At 41.6% G+C, this 23,041-nt stretch overlaps 1 protein-coding gene across 4 annotated transcripts in view; it reads right to left on the bottom strand.

Moving 5' to 3' along the window:
- BNC1 (basonuclin zinc finger protein 1) overlaps nt 1-23,041 on the bottom strand; it is a 51,227-nt gene that overhangs the window by 21,448 nt on the left and 6,738 nt on the right. For 2 of the 4 annotated variants that reach the window (XM_073618623.1, XM_073618625.1), the window contains exon 2: nt 8,511-8,577. The exons of the other annotated variants lie outside the window; for them this stretch is intronic. In XM_073618623.1, the coding sequence (XP_073474724.1) occupies nt 8,511-8,519 (9 nt within the window). In that variant the 5' untranslated portion in view covers nt 8,520-8,577. The remainder of the gene's footprint in view (nt 1-8,510; nt 8,578-23,041) is intronic. 4 annotated transcript variants of the gene reach the window in all.

Genomic DNA, 23,041 nt, shown 5'->3' on the forward strand with positions numbered 1-23,041 from the left:
CAACACATGCACACACTACTGAAAGGAGATCACTGACAGATTATAGTCCATGGTCAGAGTTTATAGCTTCCAAATGCAATGTAATGATCACGTTTCATCAAGGAACACATTACTCTTTGCATCTTCTACATCTGGACACCTTATGTAGGTCATAAATAATCACTGATATCGTGTCAAGAGCACAATTCAAAAGGCAAAAACACCAAAGATTGAAATCTATTGCAGCCAAAAAAATATAGTCCATTAAAATCTCTAAAAAGAATTGCAGATAAATGAATGGTAATGCTAATAAAGTATTTCCTGAATGCTATATATCTCTATATGTTACATAGAAATAGTAAATGGTTATGTAATTGAACTGTACACATTTTATATCTTCAAATGGGGAAAAATAAGACACCCATGTGGGCTGAAATATTCACTAAAATCAAATAATATACCACTTTCCTCTGAGAGCAATAGTCAATTATAAATTGCATTAATGTAGGCTTAACAGACTAGTAATGCTCCAAATAATTTGTACCCATTGGCCAGCACTGTAGCCAACATCAAATTAGTCAATTAGTGCTTAATACATTTGGTGATAAGTCCATGGATTTGTGTTCAAATACAAAGTTCTGCACCCATTTCTTACTTTTTGCTTAATCTCTCTGTTGGGATAATTAATTCAGATTTTTGATGCTCAAAGCGGTACATTGTTTTGCATGGAAATTTGGCGTTATCATATTGTAGGCCTGTAATTCTTAGGAATAACACACTTAAATCTGTCCAAACAAGAGTCTAGTAGACATCCCAACAAACACGAAATCATAAATTATAATATAATAAATAACTATAAATAATTATAACAAATAATAATATAATAATAAAATTTATTCAATAATGTAATCAAGTCAAAAACACTGAAAGTTGCAGAATTTCCCCACAAATCACTATTGCTCAATTCTGCAAGTGACTCTAATTTACTATCACTGTTTTCTGGCTGGTCTAAAACCGCTTTTGACATGAAGGAACACTTTTTGGTTGCTATGAACATTCTCACGTTTCCAGGCAGAAAGAACAGTATGTGAAATGATTTGATACAGTAATGTAATCTGTAAGATTGCAGTGTACTACTGTATGTATTGTGTTTTTAACTTTTTGAATTTGGCGCCGGGCTCCACCCCCGTGCGTCACAACGCTCGCAGGGAATGGAGCCCGGCACTGTGATAGAAGGAACGGATTACACAGCCCACACACACAGCGGAGAGACATTGCAGGATCCTGGGCATAAGGTAAGTAATGTTGCCTGGATCCTGCAATGCAATCTCGAATGTGGCTCGGGGTTACTGCTTTTGGTAATGAAAATTTACCCCGAGCCACACTCGGGATTACCGCTAGGGAGGTCAAGGAATACATTTTAAAGTTTTGCAAACCATACATATAACACATATGCAGAGGTAGTGGTAAGCCCCTCCCCCAAGAAAAAACATAGTTGTCCACAAGAGACAATACCAGGTGCAGAACATACATGGAAAAAATACAGAACATGGCACAGTTATGGGAACTGAAAATACAATGTGGCTATATCTTTTACATTTCACTTTAAGGCCACCATGGGAAAAGGAATTGCGGGATAAGGAGTTTAAGTTAATGTACCCACAGATATTAGATGCCCACTGGGATATGTAGTTTATGAAAACTTCAGACACTAAAGATGCCTTTTTAAAAAATGGTTGACCCCCATTGCTCTGGCCTACAATAAAAAGAGCCGATTTGGTGTGCTTTGTTGCCATCCACTCCACCAACCTATTTCAAGAAATATGAAAATGAGTTGGCATGACAAATCTTGAATGTTCACTGTTCACTTCCCAACTAAAAAGTGGGTGTTTTGGAAGGCCTACAGACCTATAAAAATAAATAACTAAAGTTTTGCTCATAAGTTTACATACCTGGCAGAATGTATAATTTCTTTTTATTCAGAGACCCACCCAAATGACCCTGATCAGAAGTTTACATACCCTGGTGATTTTGGTCTGATAACATGCACACAAGTTGACACAAAGGGTTTTGAATGGCTATTAAATGTAACCATCCTCACCTGTGATCTGTTTGCTTGTAATTAGTGTGTGTGTATAAAAATTCAGTGAGTTTCTGGACTCCTGACAGACCCTTGCTCCTTTCATCCAGTGCTGCACTGACGTTTCTGGATTCTGAGTCATGGGTAAAGCAAAAGAATTGTCAAAGGATCTGCGGGAAAAGGTAGTTGAACTGTATAAAACAGGAAAGGGATATAAAAAGATATCCAAGGAATTGAGGATGCCAGTCAGCAGTGTTCAAACTCTAATCAAGAAGTGGAAAATGAGGGGTTCTGTTGAAACCAAACCACAGTCAGGTGGACCAACTAAAATTTCTGCCCAGAAAATAGTTCGGGATGCAAACAAAAACCCACAAATAACTTCATGTGAAATACAGGACTCTCTGAAAACATGTGGTGTGGCTGTTTCAAGATGCACAATAAGGGGGCACTTGAAGAAAGATGGGCTGCATGGTCTAGTCACCAGAAGAAAGCCATTACTAAGCAAATGCCACAAAGTATCCCGCTTAAAATATGCCAAACAGCACAGAGACAGGCCTCAAACCTTCTGGCACAAAGTCATTTGGAGTGATGAGACCAAAAGTTATCACATGAGCCATTCTGGGGAGATCTCAAACGTGCAGTTCATGCAAAACAGCCCATGAATTTACAGGAACTGGAGGCTTTTTGCCAAGAGGAATGGGCAGCTTTACCATCTGAGAAGATAAAGAGCCTCATCCACAAATACCACAAAAGACTTCAAGCTGTCATTGATGTTAAAGGGGGCATAACACTGTATTAAGAACTGGGGTATGTAAACTTTTGATCAGGGTCATTTGGGTAGTTTCTGTTGCCATTATGATTTAAAAAGAGTAAACACAGTTTTTTGATAATAAATGGCTTCAGCTAAACACTAACCATGAGTGAAAGAAACGTTTTTGTGCCAGGGTATGTAAATTTATGAACACAACTGTATATCAGGTAGACATTCCCTAATGTCTGTGGGTACCTAAAAAAAGAGGTGAAAGCAAACAGCTAAATGCACAGCTACAAGTATAAACTTTTTAAGACAAGAAATAATGGACCCCTCTGGTGGGGGGAGTACCATCATCCTCAAATGCAAGTCATGCAAAAACAAAATTGAACTACCTGGAATTTTTACGGTACTAAAACAAGATCAAACATATCTGATACTGTTTTACCTGTCAAAAATGTGTATATTTGTTCAGCTAGTTTTCAAACTAAGGCAGCACTGCCAGAGTCTGAACGCACTTCTCTCCCCTACAGTTAAAGTAATATAGCTCGGTCCAAGATGCCTCAAGTTTGTTTGTGATTGGATATTGATAGAGTAGCAAAAACATGATGAGGTCAACCCTGAGCTCTTATTTCGGCCAGCTCTCTCTGTATTCCGCAATGTAAAGCCTCAAATGACTTCCAGTGCTACATTTCCCACCTATGAAGTTGTGCAGGGAACTACAGGATACAAATATAAATAATTCCTCAGATGCAACTTAAAAATAAGTTATGGATTATTTATTTATTTATTTTAATTAGTACCTAACAGGGTTAAATGGGGGCATTTTATGTCTATTTCTTTAAGTCAGACAAAAATATTACTAATGCAGGAAATTTTAACTGTTTTCCTATTGTACTCAATATTCAGAGAGAAAGCAGGCATCAAAGTTCATGGCCTATGTAACAACTGGAACATACACATTTCAGAGGGGATAACAATCTTTTATGGTCAGATTGTTTTCTAATGAAAGTCTGCTTTCTTACATCTCTGGATAGGAATGTTAGGACATGAAAAGTCCTATTTCAGGGAGGTGTAGTACGTCAGTAAAATAAAACAGCTTATTCTCAGAGTGTCTATTCTAAATGTATCCCACTTGCATTAAGGAGGAAGCCAGCTTTCACTAGATTCTTTAATATGGGTGATTACATTTGTAATTGTTCAAATGACAGCCAGATAAGACGGGGAGAGGGAGAAGTAATTCTGGACTGGGTAAATGTAGAATTCCTCCATGTCTGGAAATGAAGTGCTCTGCATACTATGCCCGACTTGATGTAACAATGAGCCAATGTTGGGGATACATATTAATCCTCTGGGGAAACCATTCCTGTACAGAGTGGAAAACAGATTATGGGAGTCTAAGAAAACTAGTCTCAAGTTACCCCTATTAGCATTTCATCAGCAGCACTTCCTACAGGGGTTTAGAACATCTGCTGAAACTCTGTGTGCAAGTGATTTATAGATTGGAACTTATCAAAATAGAATGGTTAAAAAAAGTGGTTTTATGGTAATAAGGATACCGAACTGTTTGATATAAGGAGGATTGCATCATAATGATATCTTGCTTCAGATTGTAGAAATATTTATTTCTACCACGGCTCTTTAACACATGATAAAGTCATTTTGTTCAAATGAGGAAAAACAAGATACTCTTATGTTTTTAGAAAATGATAAAAAAATTTCAAAATTACACATAATGGGAAACAATAAATGCGCACTGCAAAGCATCAGCAACCGCAAAACTGATATTTCATTTTTTTTTTATACGCTAGAGCAAGTTTTCTTAACAAGAGTTCTGTGAAACTATAGGATTCCTTGAACAATGGTAAATGAATCTGACACCTAGGTTGACCACCGTTGCAAATCAGCAAATTTCCAGTGACCACCACTTTAACAGTAGTGGTGGTGTCCACCAACACTAATGGTCCATGTAAAAGGGGTTGTAAACCCTCACGTTTTTTCATCTTTATGCTTTTATGCATTAAAGGTGAAAAACCTTTTGTGCTGCAGCAGCCCCTCAGAGCCCCCTTTAACTTACCTGAACCCGTTTGTTCCAGCGACAGGGACAAGCACAGCAGCTCCAGCTGCCTTCTCAGGTCCTCATTGGATAGATTGATAGCAGCAGGAGCCATTGGCTCCCACTGCTGTCAATCAAATCCAGTGACACGGGAGCCGGGGAGCGGGGCTAAGTCCTGCTGTCTGTGTCAATGGACGCAGCAGCAGGACTTGGGAGCGCACCCGCACAAGTGCCCCCATGGAAAGCGGCTCTCCGTGGGGGCACTCGAGAAGAGGAGGAGCCAGGAGCATCGCAGGGGGACCCCAGAAGAGGATCAGGGCCGCTCTGTGCAAAACCCTTACACAGAGCAGGGAAGTATGACATGTTTATTATTTTTTTTTAAAGCGGAGTTCCACCCAAAAGTGGAACTTCCGCTCATCGGATTCCTCCCCCCCTCCGGTGTCACAATTGGCACCTTTCAGGTGTATAATACAGGTATCTACACCCACTTCCGGGAACAGACTCCCGTGGGAGTCACGCCTCCTCCCGCACTCCCCCGCTGTCTCCTGGGAAAGACACAGATCCCATTGAGAACGCGCAGCGCGACTCGTGCATGCGCAGTAGGGAACCGGGAAGTGAAGCCGCAACGCTTCACTTCCTGATTCCCTCACTGAGAATGGCGGCGGCAGCACCCGAGGACCGAGGGACGGTTCGGTCTCGGGTGCCAACATCGCTGGACCCCGGGACAGGTGAGTGACCTTATTTTAAAAGTCAGCAGCTGCAGTATTTGCAGCCTGACATCTAAAAAAAAATTTTTTCGCCGGACTCCCGCTTTAAAAAACAAAAGCTTTACAATCACTTTAAGGCTGGGTTTACACCTATGCGAATTGGATGCAGGTTTCCCTGCATCCAATTTGCATGGTAGGAGATTATGACCGGCTCTCTATGGAGCCGATTCACATATCTCCTCTGAGGCTCCGGTGCGAACTTGCACAGGGGTCCTGTGCCTCCAAAATTCAGGCTGAAATAGGACCTGAAACGGTGAACGGGGAAGCACCGGACCCCTGCTGTGAGCTGCATGCAGCAATAGTGTGAACCCAGTCTAAGGGGCAGTACAATTTTCTCTACCTGCATTTCTTTTTTGTTATTTTTATTTATTTAATTTAAAGATTGTTCATGAAAATTTTAATGTATACAACAGGTAGGGGTTAAAAATATCTATCCAGTGCATCAAATTCTCAAACTATGCCACATTCTTTTTTTCCTTTATTTACACTTTTTACAACTTCCTGATCGAGCTACTCTACCATAAGCTGTAGGTATAATAATTATTAGCAGGGGCTCCTCTGCACATTGAGAAATGCATACCAACATGTTTGACATCTGTCTGTGTTCCAGTTGTCCAGCAATCAGCACTGAAAACTACCAGACACTGACACTGTGTAACTTATGGTGTCGCTCAGACCTCCCTGTGCCATCTACGTTTGTGCATAAGAGCACAGAGGAAGGATTTGCAAGTCAGGCTTTGCAAATACAAGATGTAAATAGCATGGGGGGGGGAGCTGAACATTGCATTTTGTCACTCTTAAAGGGCCATCAGTTTCCACTGCTGATTGCTGGACAACTGGATCACAGACCAATATCAAATATGGTGCTATCAGGTTGCATGTTTTATATGTTTATTGTTCATGGAGTAATTCTAGGATGAATTTTCAGTTTCATTTCTGTGGGCCTGGTCAGATTTTTCTTCGACAGCTGTGTCCCATTGCTGTGATTTCCCCTTACTTCCTGTCCCATAGCCAAGCAGGAAGTGAGAGGAAATCCTTGCAATTGAAGGGAATCCCTTGGGGACCCCCAGGTCACCAGAACTAGTGTCCCCACTTGAAAGATTTCCCCTCTGTTACTTTTTTGGGGACAACCCAAAATGTGGGATTTTCTTTTACTTTCACTTTCAATACTAATGGTAAACATGACAAAGAGAGAGTGAATCTCCTTAATGGGGACACAGACAGCAATAAAAACTGACAAGCCTTCCAAAAAAGTTTTGCCTTTAGTTATACTTTAAGTTATCAAGTTTGCTCACCAACCAGGGCCATTGTAAGTGGGTATCACTCCCCTACTGGGTATTTTTTTAAAATAAATAATGTAACATGAAGAGTAAAGCCTGGTACACACGACTGGATTTTCTGCAGACAAAACCTCGGACTTTTGTCCGAAGGAGTGTGCCTGGATTTTGTCTTGCATACAAACGGCAAGGAATTGTCGGCCAACAAACATGAATGTAGTGACGTACTACGTGGTTTTTCAGCTCTTTAGCGCCACCCTTTGGGCTCCTGCTGCTAATTTCGTGTTAGTAGAAGTTTGGTGAGTGTTGATGCGCGCTTTTCATTTCACGCTTTTCATTTAGCGCTTTTCAATTTGTTTCTGAACGGCCGTTCGTCAACCAGACATGTTGCAGAAACGGAGGAGATAACGTGTTATTTATTATTGGCCTTGGAGTTATTGCTTTGACCCAAGTCCAGTCCAGGAACAGTAGGAGGAGGATTTCTTTATTAATCGTGACCAATTATGTCATATGCCTTTGCTGCGGGAGCTTCAGGAGAATAATCCAGATGATTTTCGGAATTATCTCCCGATGACGGACCCCTGCTTTCACAAACTCTTGGCATTGGTGACCCCCTATATTAAGAAGCAGGACACATGCATGAGGCTTTTATTTTATTTTTTGGTTGAATAATAATAATTTGATTTGTTATGTTTTCTAGATTTTTGGATGCATAGAATGCACTTTTTTGTTAAGTTCTATTGACAGATTGATAGCATGTCTAATTTTATTTGTTTTCTTTTTTCAATGCACAATAAAAAAATTGTGGAGAATAATACTTGGCTATGTGTTTTCAAATTACAGTTCAAATGACAGTTTGGGAGTAGGCAGTTACATTTAAAAAAATACAATGTAAAATTGATAAGGGACACCAACTCTGTTGTATCTTTGATCGTAAAAACTACGGGATAATGGGGTTGTGGTAACTTGCCCAAAAAAAAGAAAAAAAAAAAAGCATAATATTATTATTCTTGATATCACTAGAAAAAAAAGCCCTTGAAAATTAGTTTGCAATAACTCCATCAGTATCACCAGCAAAGCAGCTTCATTATTATCCCATTAAAGAAGAAGAGAATTGTGCGCTGCATTTTGATTTCATAATTTGCCACGTCACGAATGTTAATTCTCCATTACGAACGCTAATTTACAAGACCGACCGCTTCTGGCTTGTCCTTGCTTCCGAGTATGCGTGTTAGTACTTTGGACTTTTGTCCGACGGACTTGTGTACACAAGCTTGGAAAATCTGACAAGAGATATTTGTCCTCGGAAAATTTTAAAACCTGCCATCCAAAATTTGTACGCGGAAAATCCGACAATTGTCCGTCGGATTTTCTGCCAACAGCCTGTCATAGCACAATTCCCGTCTGAAAATCCGATTCTGTGTACGCGGCTTTAGAGTCCAAGATGGACACAACTGCAAACAATGGTGGGAAGATCCTTCTGCTAGAGTCCTCTAAAACAAACATCTACCAAAAAATTGGATATCTGCTTTGGGTGGACAGACATTTGAAGGTGAAGTGTTAAAACTGGGAAAAGGAAGGAAAAAAAAAAAAAACTTACCTCATTCATTTTGTGCTTTGGTTCAGTCCCCACAAACAGCTGAATCTCATTCCCTGGAATGCACTCACTAACACACAAAACAGAAGGTCAAGTTACTTTCTGAAAACATTTCTTGGCAATGCATCTCAAACCAGCTACCACCCTCATCACAGATATTCTCTCTGCTACAACTAATGACTTCTGTTTAGTATCAATAAACATTAACCCATTTTAGGTAGTTTTCAGCATAAAAGTAGGATTGATCACCAGGATGAGTTTATGGATAAACACAGATCCATCTTTCATTTTTTCGGCAGTATGGTTTCTCTCCAAATGCAGCAAGTAGCAAGAGGCCACTTTTTGTTTCGGTGATTCTACTAATCCTGCTCCCAGTTTTACAATTGATATCATATTTTTTTTTTTAAACTGACCCCCATAAAAGACACTAACACAATAGACACGGAATAATGGATGGAAGCTCCTATGATCATATCAACACGTATTGAATTGTGGGGGATAGGGATCAAAAATGGCTCCCAAAAACAGCAGCACAGGATTGGTGAGTATTAGGCTCTTTCATGACTACACTGGCCAGGAGGAGAGAAATTGGAAACAGTCAGTGCGGTTTGCCCATTTCTAGTAGTGGAAGGTACATTACATTCCCTGCCCCCGTGAGAGGTTTACTAGCATCCTTGGTGAACAGATAAGGAGTCCAATAGGCCCATTTATACAAGCTGTTCATAGACCCCCAGATCCAGTATGTACACCTAGGCACTAATGATGTGAAAGAGCAAGTTGCCCAGCGTTGAAGGACATAGGTGTTGGTATCAAAATAGCTGGGAAACATGACAGGATTTATGTTTCAGAGGGAGGTCGTAAAAAAAAAAAAAAAAAAAAAAACAGATACAAAAAATATGGATTGACCTGTAGATCAGCTGATTTTCATTCACAGATATCTGCCGGCATGATTTATCCTGATTAAGTGAAGTTGAAAAAAAGATAAAAGGTCTATCTAGTTCAACCAACAGAAACAAACTCATAAAAAAAGTAATAAAACCTCCATAAACAGAATCTTACACCCACAGCTGATCTAGAGAGTGGCAAAAAAATAAAAAAATAAAATAAAGCCTGTTCCAATTTGCTCCAACTGGGAAAATTGGATATTCCCTGACGTTTTTACCTCTAAATGTTAGGATATAGATATATTCTGTTATTTTAGGAATGCACCCAGCCCTGTTAACTACTTGCTGCTGGGCGGCATACCCGTACGTCGCCCGACTTCGAGTGGTTATACCGGAATGATGCTGCAGCTATAGGCTTCATCCTGGTATCTAAAACTGGTGGAGTACTTTATAAAATAGCTGCTGGATTGATATTGCAATTGGAGGGAGGGGGTCACCCACCATGCCATCACACACCATTTTATTTTATAGGGCCTCTGTTGTAAGAAAATATATCATGTTCGGGGGTTTTAAGTAATTTTAGCAAAAAAAAATCTGATTTTTACATGTATGTGAGAAGTTTGAGAAAAAGACCTGGTCTTCAAGTGGTTAAAATATTCTACTAAGCTGATCAGAACTAGTACCTGAGGAAGCCAATTTCTAATTTTTACAGCTCTTACTGTGAAAAAGCCCTTCTGTATGTGAAGATTAAATAGTTTTTCCTCCAGACAATCCAAAATTATCAGTAAATTCTATGCCAAGTTATCCATTCCATAGACCGTGATACAATTTTCTGCAAAAACGAGATCAGATTGTGTTGTTTCCTATAACGGGGTACTGGGTGCATGACCGCCACATTGGGCACATGACTGCTCTGGCTTGTTGGCAATCATTTCTCTACCTACTTTATAGTTCTAAATTGATCTCCCAATTCTAAACTCAAGTAACCTCCCAAAACTGTTCATTTCATTAAAGGGAATAGCAAATAGGTTTTTGACAGACTTAATATGAAATAATTCAATATGTGTTTGTAGTGTTCAGTTCTATCGAAGATGAAAAGAAAACAGCAGATTCTGGTCATTTTTCATACCACCATGCAGTGAATTGTAAGTATATTACTAAGAACACGGAACGTGAAATATAGGCTGGCATTGGGCTACCAAGGGGAGCGGGGGATAGTTTCTAAAGTCACGGTCTGTTCACTGAAAGTAATACAGTTGTGCTCATAAGTTTACATACCCTGGCAGAATTTATGATTTCTTGGCCATTTTTCAGAGAATATGAATGATAACACAAAAACATTTTTCACTCATGGTTGGTGTTTGGCTGAAGCCATTTATTATCAATCAACTGTGTTCACTCTTTTAAATCATAATGACAACATAAACTACCCAAATTACCCTGATCAAAAGTTTACATACCCTGGTGATTTTGGCCTGATAACATGCATACAAGTTGACACAAAGAAATTTGAATGGCTAATAAAGGTAACCATCCTCACCTGTGATCTGTTTGCTTGCAATTAGTGTGCGTATATAAAAGGTCAATGAGTTTCTGGACTCCTAACAGACCCTTGGATCTTTCATCCAGTGCTGCACTGACGTTTCTGGATTCTGAGTCATGGAGAAAGCAAAAGAATTGTCAAAGGATCTCGAACCTTCTGGCACAAAGTCATTTGGAGTGATGAGACCAAAAGTGAGCTTTTTGGCCACAACCATAAATGCTTCATTTGGAGAGGAGTCAACAAGGCCTATGATGAAAAGTACACCATTCCTACTGTGAAACACGGAGGTGGATCGCTGATGTTTTGGGGATGTGTGAGCTACAAAGGCACAGGAAATTTGGTCAAAATTGATGGCAAGATGAATGCAGTATGTTATCAAAAAATACTGGAGGAACATTTGCATTCATCAGCCAGGAAGCTGCGCATGTGACGTACTTGGACATTCCAACATGACAATTATCCAAAACACAAGGACAAGTCGACCTGTCATTGGCTACAGCAGAATAAAGTGAAGGTTCTAAGTGGCCATCTCAGTCTCCTGACCTCAATATCATTGAGCCACTCTGGGGAGATCTCAAACGTGCAGTTCATGCAAAACAGCCCAAGAATTTACAGGAACTGGAGGCTTTTTGCCAAGAGGAATGGGCAGCTTTACCATCTGAGAAGATAAAGAGCCTCATCCACAAATGCCACAAAAGACTTCAAGCTGTCATTGATGTTAAAGGGGGCAATTCACGGTATTAAAGTGGAGGGCCACCCTGGAAAAAAAAATGCCACCAAAATTCCTAAAAAAATAAAAAAATAAAAACATTTGGAAAAAAAATTTTTTTTATACTTACCTAAACTCTTGTTGCTAGGCAGTCTTCCTAATCTGCCTCTTCCTATTCCGCGGCGTGTTCTTCTCCTTGGTGAGCGGCCCCGTTGTCTTCTGGGAACTGTGTGTGTTCCCAGAACACCACGGGGCCATTCACAGATCGCTGCGCCGCTCGGCGTGCACAGTAGGAAACTGGCAGTGAAGCCGTAAGGCTCCACTGCCTGTTTCCCTTACCTAGGATGGCGATGCCGGGACCCAAGAGCCGAGGGACAGTTTGGCCTCGGCCGGCCGACATCGCAGGCTCCCAGGACAGGTAAGTCTACTTAAAGTCAGCAGCTACAGTGTTTGTAGCTGCTGACTTTAAATTTTTTTTTAGCTGGCCGGAATCCCGCTTTAAGAGCTGGGGTATGTAAACTTATGATCGGGGCCATTTAGGTAGTTTATGTTGTCATTATGATTTAAAAAGAGTAAATACAGTTGATTGATAATAAATGGCTTCAGCCAAACACTAAACTTGAGTGAAAGAAAAGTCTTTGTGTTATCATTCATATTCTCTGAAAAATGGACAAGAAATCATAAATTCTGCCAGGGTATGTAAACTTATGAGCACAACTGTAAGTGTCCAGAATTCTGGAGGGGAAGGGTAAAACACTAATGTACAATATCCATGTAATGAGGAAATTACACTGTGTCCTGTAACCATTTAGTGTAGACTTGGTTATTTTCTTTCATATATATGTAGGGGAAAGAAGGTGGGGGGTCTTTTTGTGTCTGTGTTATTACAACCAGTGCATTCTTCTAGTGAATTATAGAAATGAGAACTTATTGATTGCCGAGGGTAAGACAATTACCCAAGCTTAAAGAGTAGCTCTACTTTGTTGCGAAAATAATCCTCCTCTGGGTGATCAATGTACATTGCATTGGGTTTTAACAATCTTTGTTGTAGATTCCTACCTGTTTCCACACTAAAGAAATAGCAATTTGCTAGATTATTTATTACAGGTACTTATATAGTGCCATCAATTTACGCAGCGCCTTCACATATATATTGTGCATTCATGTCAGTCCCTGCCCTCAAGGAGCTTACAATCTAAGGTCCCTAACTCACATACATACACCTACTTGGGCCACTTTTTGACTGGATCCAATTAACTTACCAGCATGTCTTTGGAGTGTGAGAGGAAACTCACACAGGCACAGGGAGAACATGCAAACTCCAGGCAGGTAGTGTCATGGTTGGGATTCAAACCAATGACCCTAGTGCTGCTAGGCAGAAGTGCTAACTACCTGGCCACTGTGCTGCTCATTATGTCAATGTGTAGAGTGAATCTGAATGGGAGTGACATATTCATTATTAATCAGCTGATGCCCTTGCAGTGTTCCAAACGAGGAAAGCGGAGGGGTCTGCATTCCTTTAGAAGTGATGATCCCTTGGGAGTATCTCACCAAAAATTAGATTTTTGTTGCATAGGAAACCTAAAATATGACTTGCATCTTAGTGCAGACTTGTGGGAAAATCAGTGAAACAATCATACAAGCAGGTACTTACATTTTTTGGGAAGTTCTTTTCACCAACTGTGTACAGAAGGCCTCCAGGTTTCCATATCGCATTGAATATTTATAAAATATTACAACAGCAGATTTAAAGTGATACTAAAGTCTCGGGGGTTTTTTTCTATAAAAATAACAAATGTTATACTTACCTCCTCTGTGCAGTGGTTTTGCACAGAGCAGCCCGGATCTTCCCCTTCTGCGGTCCATGGCTGGAGCTCCTTGCCTCTACCTCCTGTTGAGTGCCCCCACAGCAAGCAGCTTGCTATGGGGGCACCCGAGCCGAGCTACAGCTCTGTGTATCCATTCAGACACAGAGCTGCAGTTCGACCCCTCCCCCTCTCTCTCCTGATTGGCTGAGTTTAATTGACAGCAGCGGGAGCCAATTGCACCACTGCTGTGTCTCAGCCAATCAGGAAGGTAGAGGACCAAGGCACTCATGGACATCGCTGGATAAAGATGTGGCTCAGGTAATTATTAGGGGGGCTGCTGCACACATTGAATGCATCAAGATAAAAAACCTTCTTACTTTACAACCACTTTAAAGAAAAGGTAATTTTTAAGAACATTCAACTTCAATATGGCTTGTGTAGAATTATTGGCTATATTTTTTCCAACAAAAAAGGAGTTACCCTTTAAATAAGACTGCCCAAACTATCTAAATGTAACAGGAATTGAAACTGAAGCACCACACTACTGCCAAGGGGTCCAAGGTTGCCGCCAAACAAGCTGCTGATAAGGCTTGTAATTCACACTGGAAAAAGATCTGATAAAAGGGGCCGCTTGGACCCCTGAAACACATTGGCTACTTTTTTGGACTGTAACCCTGGCTTTTGATGGAATAAAGTTGTATTCTGGACCTCTTAGCAGTGGTATGGCACTTCAATTCCACTACAAGCCAAGGAACCAGATCATTTACATCAACATCAGTACCGTAAAGTGATTGTAAACCTTCTAATTTTTTAAAAATAAAAACAAACATGTCATGCTTACCTGCTCTGTGCAGTGGTTTTGCACAGAGCAGCACCGATCCTCTTCTTCTGGGGTCCCCCGTCGGCACCCCTGGCCCCTCCTCTATATCAGATGCGCCCACAGAAAGCCGATTTCCATGGGGCTCCCAAGTCCGGCTGCTGCATCCATTGACAGCATGACTCTGCCCTGCCCCCCTGTCACAGCTTTTGATTGACAGCAGCGGGAGCCAATGGCTTTTGCTGCTATCAATCTGTCCAATGAGAGTGACAGCGTCTGGAATCGCTGGATCGAATTTAGCAAGGACTGCATTAAGGTGAAAAACCTTAAGGCTTTACAACCACTTTAAGTTAACAATACCAGTAAGATAACTCTATGGGTCCAGTGCTATCTTTCCTCTTTCCTCGACTGTTCAAACTATCTAAATGGCTGCTTTCAAATATATGGAGAAAAAAAAATTGCACACTCAGAGCAGCCAATGCAGATGGACTTTGGGATGGATGTACTAAAATAAAATAAGGTGCTCATTTAGCACGAAAATTTTTCCTGAGCTTAATGAATGAGGTGAAGTTCTGCTGACTTCCATCATCCAATCATGTGCAAGCAAAAATGCATAACATATACAATACATAATATATATTTTTTTACTTTTCTTGCACATGATTGGGTATTCTTTTGAAGTGAATATTCATCACATTCACTAGCTAAGGAAAACATTTCCTTGCAAAGTGAATAGCCTATTTGCCTAGTAAATCAATCCCTATAAGTCAAATAATTTTTGACACATATTAGAATAATGCATTCCTCCCTTAATACATATGCACATGCTGTCAGAGCTAAGGAGCACACACAATCCAGTTTTATTAATTTAAGTATAATAAGAAAATGGCATATTCAGCAATGTCTACAAGGATCTAGTAAAAGCATGTGGCTACAGTCAGATGAGCCCAGCACACCAGAAGAGACAAAATACTTCTACAAGTAATGTCTCTGTATCAATTAACTGGCTGAGCATAAGCCACAGCTCATACAGAAAGAGATTAGATCACCATTAGGCCTCGTCATGTCCACTTTAACCCTTTCTGGAACATTCAGCCAGCTGATATATAAAGCACAAATGTAGGATGTGATGAATCCAGAAATACAGTACATGGATCCTACGTATACACGGGATACAATTCATTTGTATATTACAAATATGAAAGAGTATCCAAACCTCAAACCAACAATACAATATAATGCAGCTTCACAGTCCTCGGGTGGCTGCATTCTTTTTTAGAGTTCTTTTGCTTTATTTTAACCTGGTAATCCTGAAAATAACACACTTCTTATTCCTCGGTGGCCACATCACTCCTCCACTGCATCTATGGAGGGAGCCACGATTGTCATCATAGGCTGTTCTAATATGGACTACAAATGTCTCTTCATATCCATTAAATGGGGGGGGGGCAGAGCAAACGGTACTTTACAGAAGACAGCTGAGTTGGAAGATATTCTAGGAAGTGACAAGGACACTGCATTGATGGTAAGATCAACAGGTATTTTCTATATTTGCTGAAAAGGTTCTTAGGTTGAGAAAAAAAGAAACCTAATGCAGGTGCCACGTAGGCAGGTGCAGTTAGCTTGCTAACCACTAGATCTGGTTAGCTCTAGCTCTGTTCTCTAAATGGTCTGATAAAGGGGAAAGTTATAAGCAGGTGATGGCTCCCATCTTAGATAAGTTCCTCCTCTAGTCATGTCAGGGGTGCAGTGAGGGCCCATATAAAGGCTGTGGGAAGGGCCCAGTGTAGTCGGGGTATAGGCGCCAAACACCCCAGAGCTGCTAGGATGTAGTTACCTACAGAGCTTATTTACAGGACCCTCTGCAGGGCTGAAGCCCCAGGCAAGATGGAACAGAATACAGAAGGAACATCTGGAGTCACCTTGACTCCTATGACCTTCTTCTGCAGGTCCTGCAGCGGGGTGCAAAAGGCCTTTTAGGCCAGCCATAGTCCTTTGATATGAGTAGTAGCGAAGCCTGGGAATGAATGTGCCATCTGGGAGCGTGACCAGCTGGGCAGAGCTATGAAAGGGACATGGAAGAGACTAGTATACTAATGTGAGCACCTTTATTTTACCTGATGAAGGAAGCTAAATGCTGTGGACTTAGAACACATGGGGGGAAGTGGTTCCAATTTTGTGGTGGTCCCAAGGAGGAGGTAAAAAATGAAGATGGCTTACAAATGATGTGCTGCCATTCTGTGCAGAAATGACAACTACAGAATATCTCCTCCTGTGTATGGAGTTGTGGGCCATAGAGTTCTGCTAGTATATCAAATGTGATGTCAGATGTCATGAAAATTTTGCAAAGCTACAGTGAAGTGCGTAAAATGCATTTTAAGTGTGGACATTCCTTCATTCTTGAATATCTAAGCCTATGGCTGGGGAATTCATGAGCAGGCCTATGGCCAGGAGTTTGACACTACAGTGGAACCTCGGATTGCGAGTAACGCGGTTAACGAGCGTTTCGCAATACGAGCACTGTATTTTTAAAAATCGTAACTCGGACTCGAAGTGTTGTCTCGCAAAACAAGCACAATTCAGGCCAAAGCGGTGTGCAGTACCAATTTTGGCCTGAGGTGGGGGGGCGCCGGAGCCGAGCAGAGCCGAACATCGCCGATCGGCGCTGTTCGGAAATGCATGGAAAGGCCCGAGGACAGCAGGGCTGACCTCGGCAAATCTCGGGTAGGAAGTCTTTCCGAGGTTTGCTGAGGTCCGCTGAAGTGTCCTCGGGCCTTTTCAGCCGTTTCCGAGGCTCTCCGCCCCCCCCCCCGCCTCTGGCCACATGTGGTATTGCATCCCATTGAAGTCAATGCGGAACAAATTATTTTAGTTTCCATTGACTGCAGTGGGAAAACTCGCTTTGATATGCAAGTACTTTGGATTACGAGCATACTCCTGGAACGGATTATGCTCGTAATCCGAGGTTCCACTGTATATGGCGGAAGGTTTCATCAGCAGCAGGGGGGTTGTTGTCCTATCCAAGAAGAGGCAGGGAGGAACTTGCACAGTTGGCACCAACACACATCCAACTGTAAGCCCCATTACAACCAAGGACTGAAAGCTGCAATACAATGCATTTTTATCTTGGGTTTAGTTATCCAGAAGTTTAATTATTTTTACATATTTACATCCAGCTTGTGGGATCCCTGTGGAAGCTGGAAATCCTTGTAACAGACATCACTACGACAGTGATATCTGAGAGCTTTTCAGTCCTGTGCCAAGCAGCTGCCCTGCTGCTTACTGAACACGGGAGGTTGGCACAAGCGTCATTCAGAGAACACTGCGTTTTCTCCTGATGTCACTGCTCTGCCTCTCCACCTTGTCCAATCAGAAATGCCTTGCATTAATTGAGGAAATGCAAAGCGTTCTCTGAATGGCCCGTGCTGAGTGAGTAACCTCCTGTGCCCACAATGCAGCAGTGGAAGCTGCTCAGTATAGAACCCGGAAGCTGGTGGAGATCACTGTAGTGGCCGTGTCTAATGCACTGATTTCCAGCTATCACGGTGATCCCACAGGTATGGCACATACAAACTTACATTGGTTCAAGCTGGACCAATGTAACAATATAAAAATCACCATACAAAGCTTCAGCTTTAAAGTATCAACTACTTTATGTAACAAAAAGTGATATGCCCTAGATTCTCACTAGCCATTAAATAAAAAGAACATTTCTATAGACCCCCAAAGCATACTTAAAATTAAAATAATCATATTTCAAAAACATGCTCTATGGGATATCGTACCTTCATGCCTATTTAATGAGGAAAGTGGCACAATGCAGTAACCTAGAGCTAGAAATGATCAGACTGACACATTGGTAGCTATGGGTTACAGCACTCTAATGATTGCTCTTAGCATTTCCACACTGAATACGACGGCTTGTCTTCTGCTCCATGTACGTTCCTGGAATCTATTGGATTTTAGGATTTGGTGACCCAAGAAGGCGAGGGTGTTATATACAATATATTTTTCTGAAGCCTAAGCTCTTTTCTTTGCCTGACAGCACAACTTCCACATAACCTTGCATATATCTTTTTAGAAGGAATGACAGACTAGGGCTGGCCATAGATGAGAAGATTCGGTGAATATATTTTCAGTATTGAAAGAACATTCAATAAGCATGAAACACTGCAGCATTTTCTATACAAAAACAATCATGAATGACAAAGTGGTATTAAACCCAAAACCAAAAATAGTTTAAAGAGGAACTGCAGTCTGCTCACATAATTTGTAATAAAATCATCTTTGCCATTCTGAAGCTTCCCTCCAACCACTTTGCATATTATTTTATATATACTGTGATTCTGTACTTGCCAAATATGCTGCAGAAATCTCCTTCCACTAAGTCTAGCTGCATCCATTTTAACTGTGGGCAGCTGAAGCTGTTGCCTGTTCCCTTCCTGGATTTACAGACACACCTCCAGCTCTGCAGCCCTCATTGGCCGTTTTATGACTCATCCCCCCTCCCTTCCTGGCAAACTCTCACGAGAGTGAGAGAGAACCTAGGCTAATGACCAGACAAAAAAGAGAAAGTGGGCCGTATAAGGTATTTACTGGCAGAAAAAAAAATGTACTGTATAATAATGTTTTACTATCCAAAGTTAAAACAATAAGGGCAGAAGATTTAATAGATGGAAAGATGAGAAGATGACTGACGGTCTGCTTTAATTGCTCGCACCTTACCAATTATTAGATGTATCAGCTGTACTAGTTTTCTTTTTAGGTTTTTTTCCCCTCTGTTTTCACCCGTGGTCTGGCCAGTAACACCTCCTCTCTTAGATAGACACCGCTCTGGATGAAAGAGCACAGGGGGTCCTTTGGAGCAGCATTGTCAGTCTAGGGGGAGGGGAGTTTTAGATGTACTAGTAGATTTAGATACACCAACAAACTGAAGCCAAAACTCAATCGAACACTTTATAAGCAGTTACAGCAAACTGTTTGTTTTTTGGCATAAAGGTTTTGCATAAATAAGATCTGACCACTGCAAGTATCGCTGCCAATGTTAAAAGGGTTGTAAAGTCTAAACATTTTTCACCCATTGCATTCCCTGCAATTGTATCAGTCCCCGCACCCTTCTTATACTTACCTGCGCCCGATCTCGATCCATCGCTGTGCCTGTTTCCAGAGGCTATCTCCTCTTCTCCCCTCTCTCACAGGCTTTGCTGAGAGCAGAGTGAACCATTGGCTCCCACTGCTGCCTGTCAAATCCTGTGACAAGGGAGAGGAGGCAGGGCTGAGTCCCGCTGTCTGTGTCTATGGACACAGACAGTGCAGCTTGGGATTGAGCTCACAGGTTTACCACCATATGAAGCAGCTTCCTATTGTGGCACCCAAAGGGAAGGAGCCAGAAGTGACTGGCAAGGGACCCCAGAAGAGGAGGCTTGGCGCAGCTGTGTTACACAAAACCATTACACAGAGCAGGTAACCTTTTTCTTTTAAAATAACAATAACATTTGACTTTTACAAGATTTACATGGTTTGTCTCCACTCTCTAATAAATCTGCAGGAAAGTTTGGTCCGTTAAAAAACAACAAATTTACTGGTTCGATCACCAGGTGAAAATAAAAGGAAATAGAAGAAGAAAAGCCTGAAAAGCAAACTAACGCAGCCATCACATGTAAGAATGGGTAAACTGCAATATAATAAATGTTTGCTTTTGGGTTTATTACCACTTTAACCAATATCTGATTTTTTATATTGTTGGAAAATTGTTCTCTGCAGATGATCAATTTGTGACTTTTTTTTTTTAAATATGCTGGTCAGTATAAAAGATATTGACCTCTGCTCAAAAGCAATTGGAAACAATGATCAATTATTTAAAATTGTTTGAACTGCATACAAAGATCCCAGATATGTCCTATTTGTTCATTTGTTTTTATTTCCTCTGTCAGCTCTTTTCATCCTAATGCCCCGTACACTCGGTCGGATTTTCCGACAGAAAATGAGTGATAGGACCTTGTTGTCGGAAATTCCGACCGTGTGTGGGCTCCATCACACATTTTCCATCGGATTTTCCGGCACACAAAGTTTGAGAGCAGGATATAAAATTTTCCGACAACAAAATCCGTTGTTGGAAATTCCGATCGTGTGTACACAAATCCGACGGACAAAGTGCCACGCATGCTCACAATAAATAAAGAGATGAAAGCTATTGGCCACTGCCCCGTTTATAGTCCCGACGTACGTGTTTTATGTCACCGCGTTTAGAACGATCGGATTTTCCGACAAATTTGCGTGACCGTGTGTATGCAAGACAAGTTTGAGCCAACATCCGTCGGAAAAAAATCCTAGGATTTTGTTGTCGGAATGTCCGAACAAAGTCCAACCGTGTGTGCGGGGCATAACTGTGGTACCCAAAGTCAGTGGACCTTCCTGCACTTTCCATGCTGCCGTGTACCTGAACCACAAACACATCCCTGGTAGGTCTAAACAGCCTAATCTCAGCTACGAGTATTGGACATTACCTAGCCCATGGATTTACCCAATTGCCAAATCTATGTAGCATGTCCATTTCATGCATGATCACTTTCACATGTTGCAATCACAGATTCAGCACATCTCAGGCATTTCTACTCGGTGAGATCCTCATCCCAGGCTGTATAGGAAGGAGGACATTGTGTTATACTCCTAAGACCCTCCGCACAGTCCATGATGACCTCACTGGTGTCAGTCGGTGGAAGCTCTCGTTTCATCATACTTGGTCATAAATTAGCCATTTGGACATGAAGTGGGAAGCCGGGAACCTCAACACGAATCATACCACACTCACAGTGAACTTTCCTAACTGGAACACATAGGCAGGACGACCCAGCCGGTACAATAAATTCATATCCACTGAGTGTTCCCACTCACAGGAAATTATCTGCAGGCATTTGGTGCTACAATAGTCACTCCGTGTATATTAAGAAGAAGCCACTGCAGACAAATGACTCAAATATGTGAATAGACTGAAGGGAGAGGGGGGAATAAACTTCCCATTAGTGATTGTATTACTTCTGGCTCAGTCATCAACTATGACAACAGTTTGATGTCAGGACAGTTTGCCTGGATTTATTCCATTCTACGGATCAGCTTTTCTCAACACAGACAAACCCATAAAGTTATTTTTGTTGGTCTCGGGGAACCCCTGCTAAAAATCAGTCTATTTACAGCTCATAGTACATTTGTGTAATGATCAGTGGGGAGAATGCTCTTTACTTTGGTGTTTATTGAAGAAAGTCCCCCCACCCCCCGCACCCCCTTGGGCTTCTTTCACATTAGCAGGTCTACTTCCCACCCTCTGAAAGGCGATTCATTGTGGATCCCTTTCAGAGGGCGGTATAGCAGCAGCTGACAGGCATTCAGGAGATGCGACAGCCGCCTCCTGAACAGCTCCTTTCTTTTTAAATTGCCAAGTGGCAATTTTACATTGTGGGGACTGCGCTGAACGTGTTTGGCTCATGGTTGCAGTGCGGTCTCATTAAAGCGGAGTTCCACCCAAAAGTGGAAGCTCTGCTTATCTGCCCCCTCCCTACATTTGGCACCTTTCAGGGGTAAGGGGGGGGGGGGGCAGGTACCTGTTTTTGACAGGTACCCATCCCCACTTGCGGGAGACTGCACTGCGTCGACGTACCTCAGAAGTTCCACCCCCCTCCTCCTTCCTCCGCCGCTGGGCCAATTAGAAAGCGCAGTGTGCTTTGCACATGCGCAGTAGGGAACCAGCTGTGAAGGCTGAAAGCCTTCACTGCCGGTTTCTCTTACCATGAATGGTGACGGTAGCACCCGAGAGCCGATCCGAAAATTGGCTGGGGCGCCGGTATCGCGGGATCCTTGGACAGGTAAATATTAAAAGTCAGTAGCTACAGAGCAGGTAAGTATAAAATGTTTAAAATTAAAAAAAAAAATTCTGCCTTTAATATCACTAAGTTTAATGGGCAAGATTGACAGGCAGTGCTGCCTGTCAAACTCTGCACCGAGTTTAAAAAAGCTGCAGCTGTGGCACGTTTACAGCCCTGACTGCCTGTATTTTACTTCAAATTTGGGTGGGCCATTGAGCACGGTAAAACTACAACTCCTACCCCTCTGCTCACCAACCTCCGGAGGAACCATAGGGGTGCATGGAACCCTGGTTGACAAAAGCAGACATACATTTCAGTAATATAGCAAAAAAAAAAAAAGTCCTCACTTGATCCAGTGCTGTGCCCATCTGTAACGGCTATGTCCTCTCTCTCCTGCTCTTACAGGCTTTGCTGAGGCAGCAGGAGCCATTGGTTCCCACTGCTGTCAGTCAAATCCTGTGATAAGGGAGCAGGAGGAAGGGCTGAGCCTCACTGTCTGTATCTATGGACACAGGCAGTGCAGCTCGGAATTGGGCCGGCAAGAGTGCTCCCATAGCAAGTGGCTTGATATGGGGGCACTCGGAAGAGAGGAGGAGCCAGGAGTGGCAGCAGGGGACCTGGAAAGAGGAGGTTTGGGGCTGCTCTGTACAATTCCACTGCATAGAGCAGGTAAGTATGATAAACATTTTATATATATATATATATATATATATATATATATATATATATATATATATATATATATATATATATATATATATATATATATATATATACACATATATATATATATATGCACATACATACATACATACATACATACACACACACACACATATATATATATATATATATATATATACACACACACACACACACACACACACCTTTACAACCACTTTAAAGTGATTCTA

This window comes from Aquarana catesbeiana, linkage group LG03, assembly GCF_042186555.1.
Source record: "Aquarana catesbeiana isolate 2022-GZ linkage group LG03, ASM4218655v1, whole genome shotgun sequence".
Lineage (NCBI taxonomy): Eukaryota > Metazoa > Chordata > Amphibia > Anura > Ranidae > Aquarana > Aquarana catesbeiana.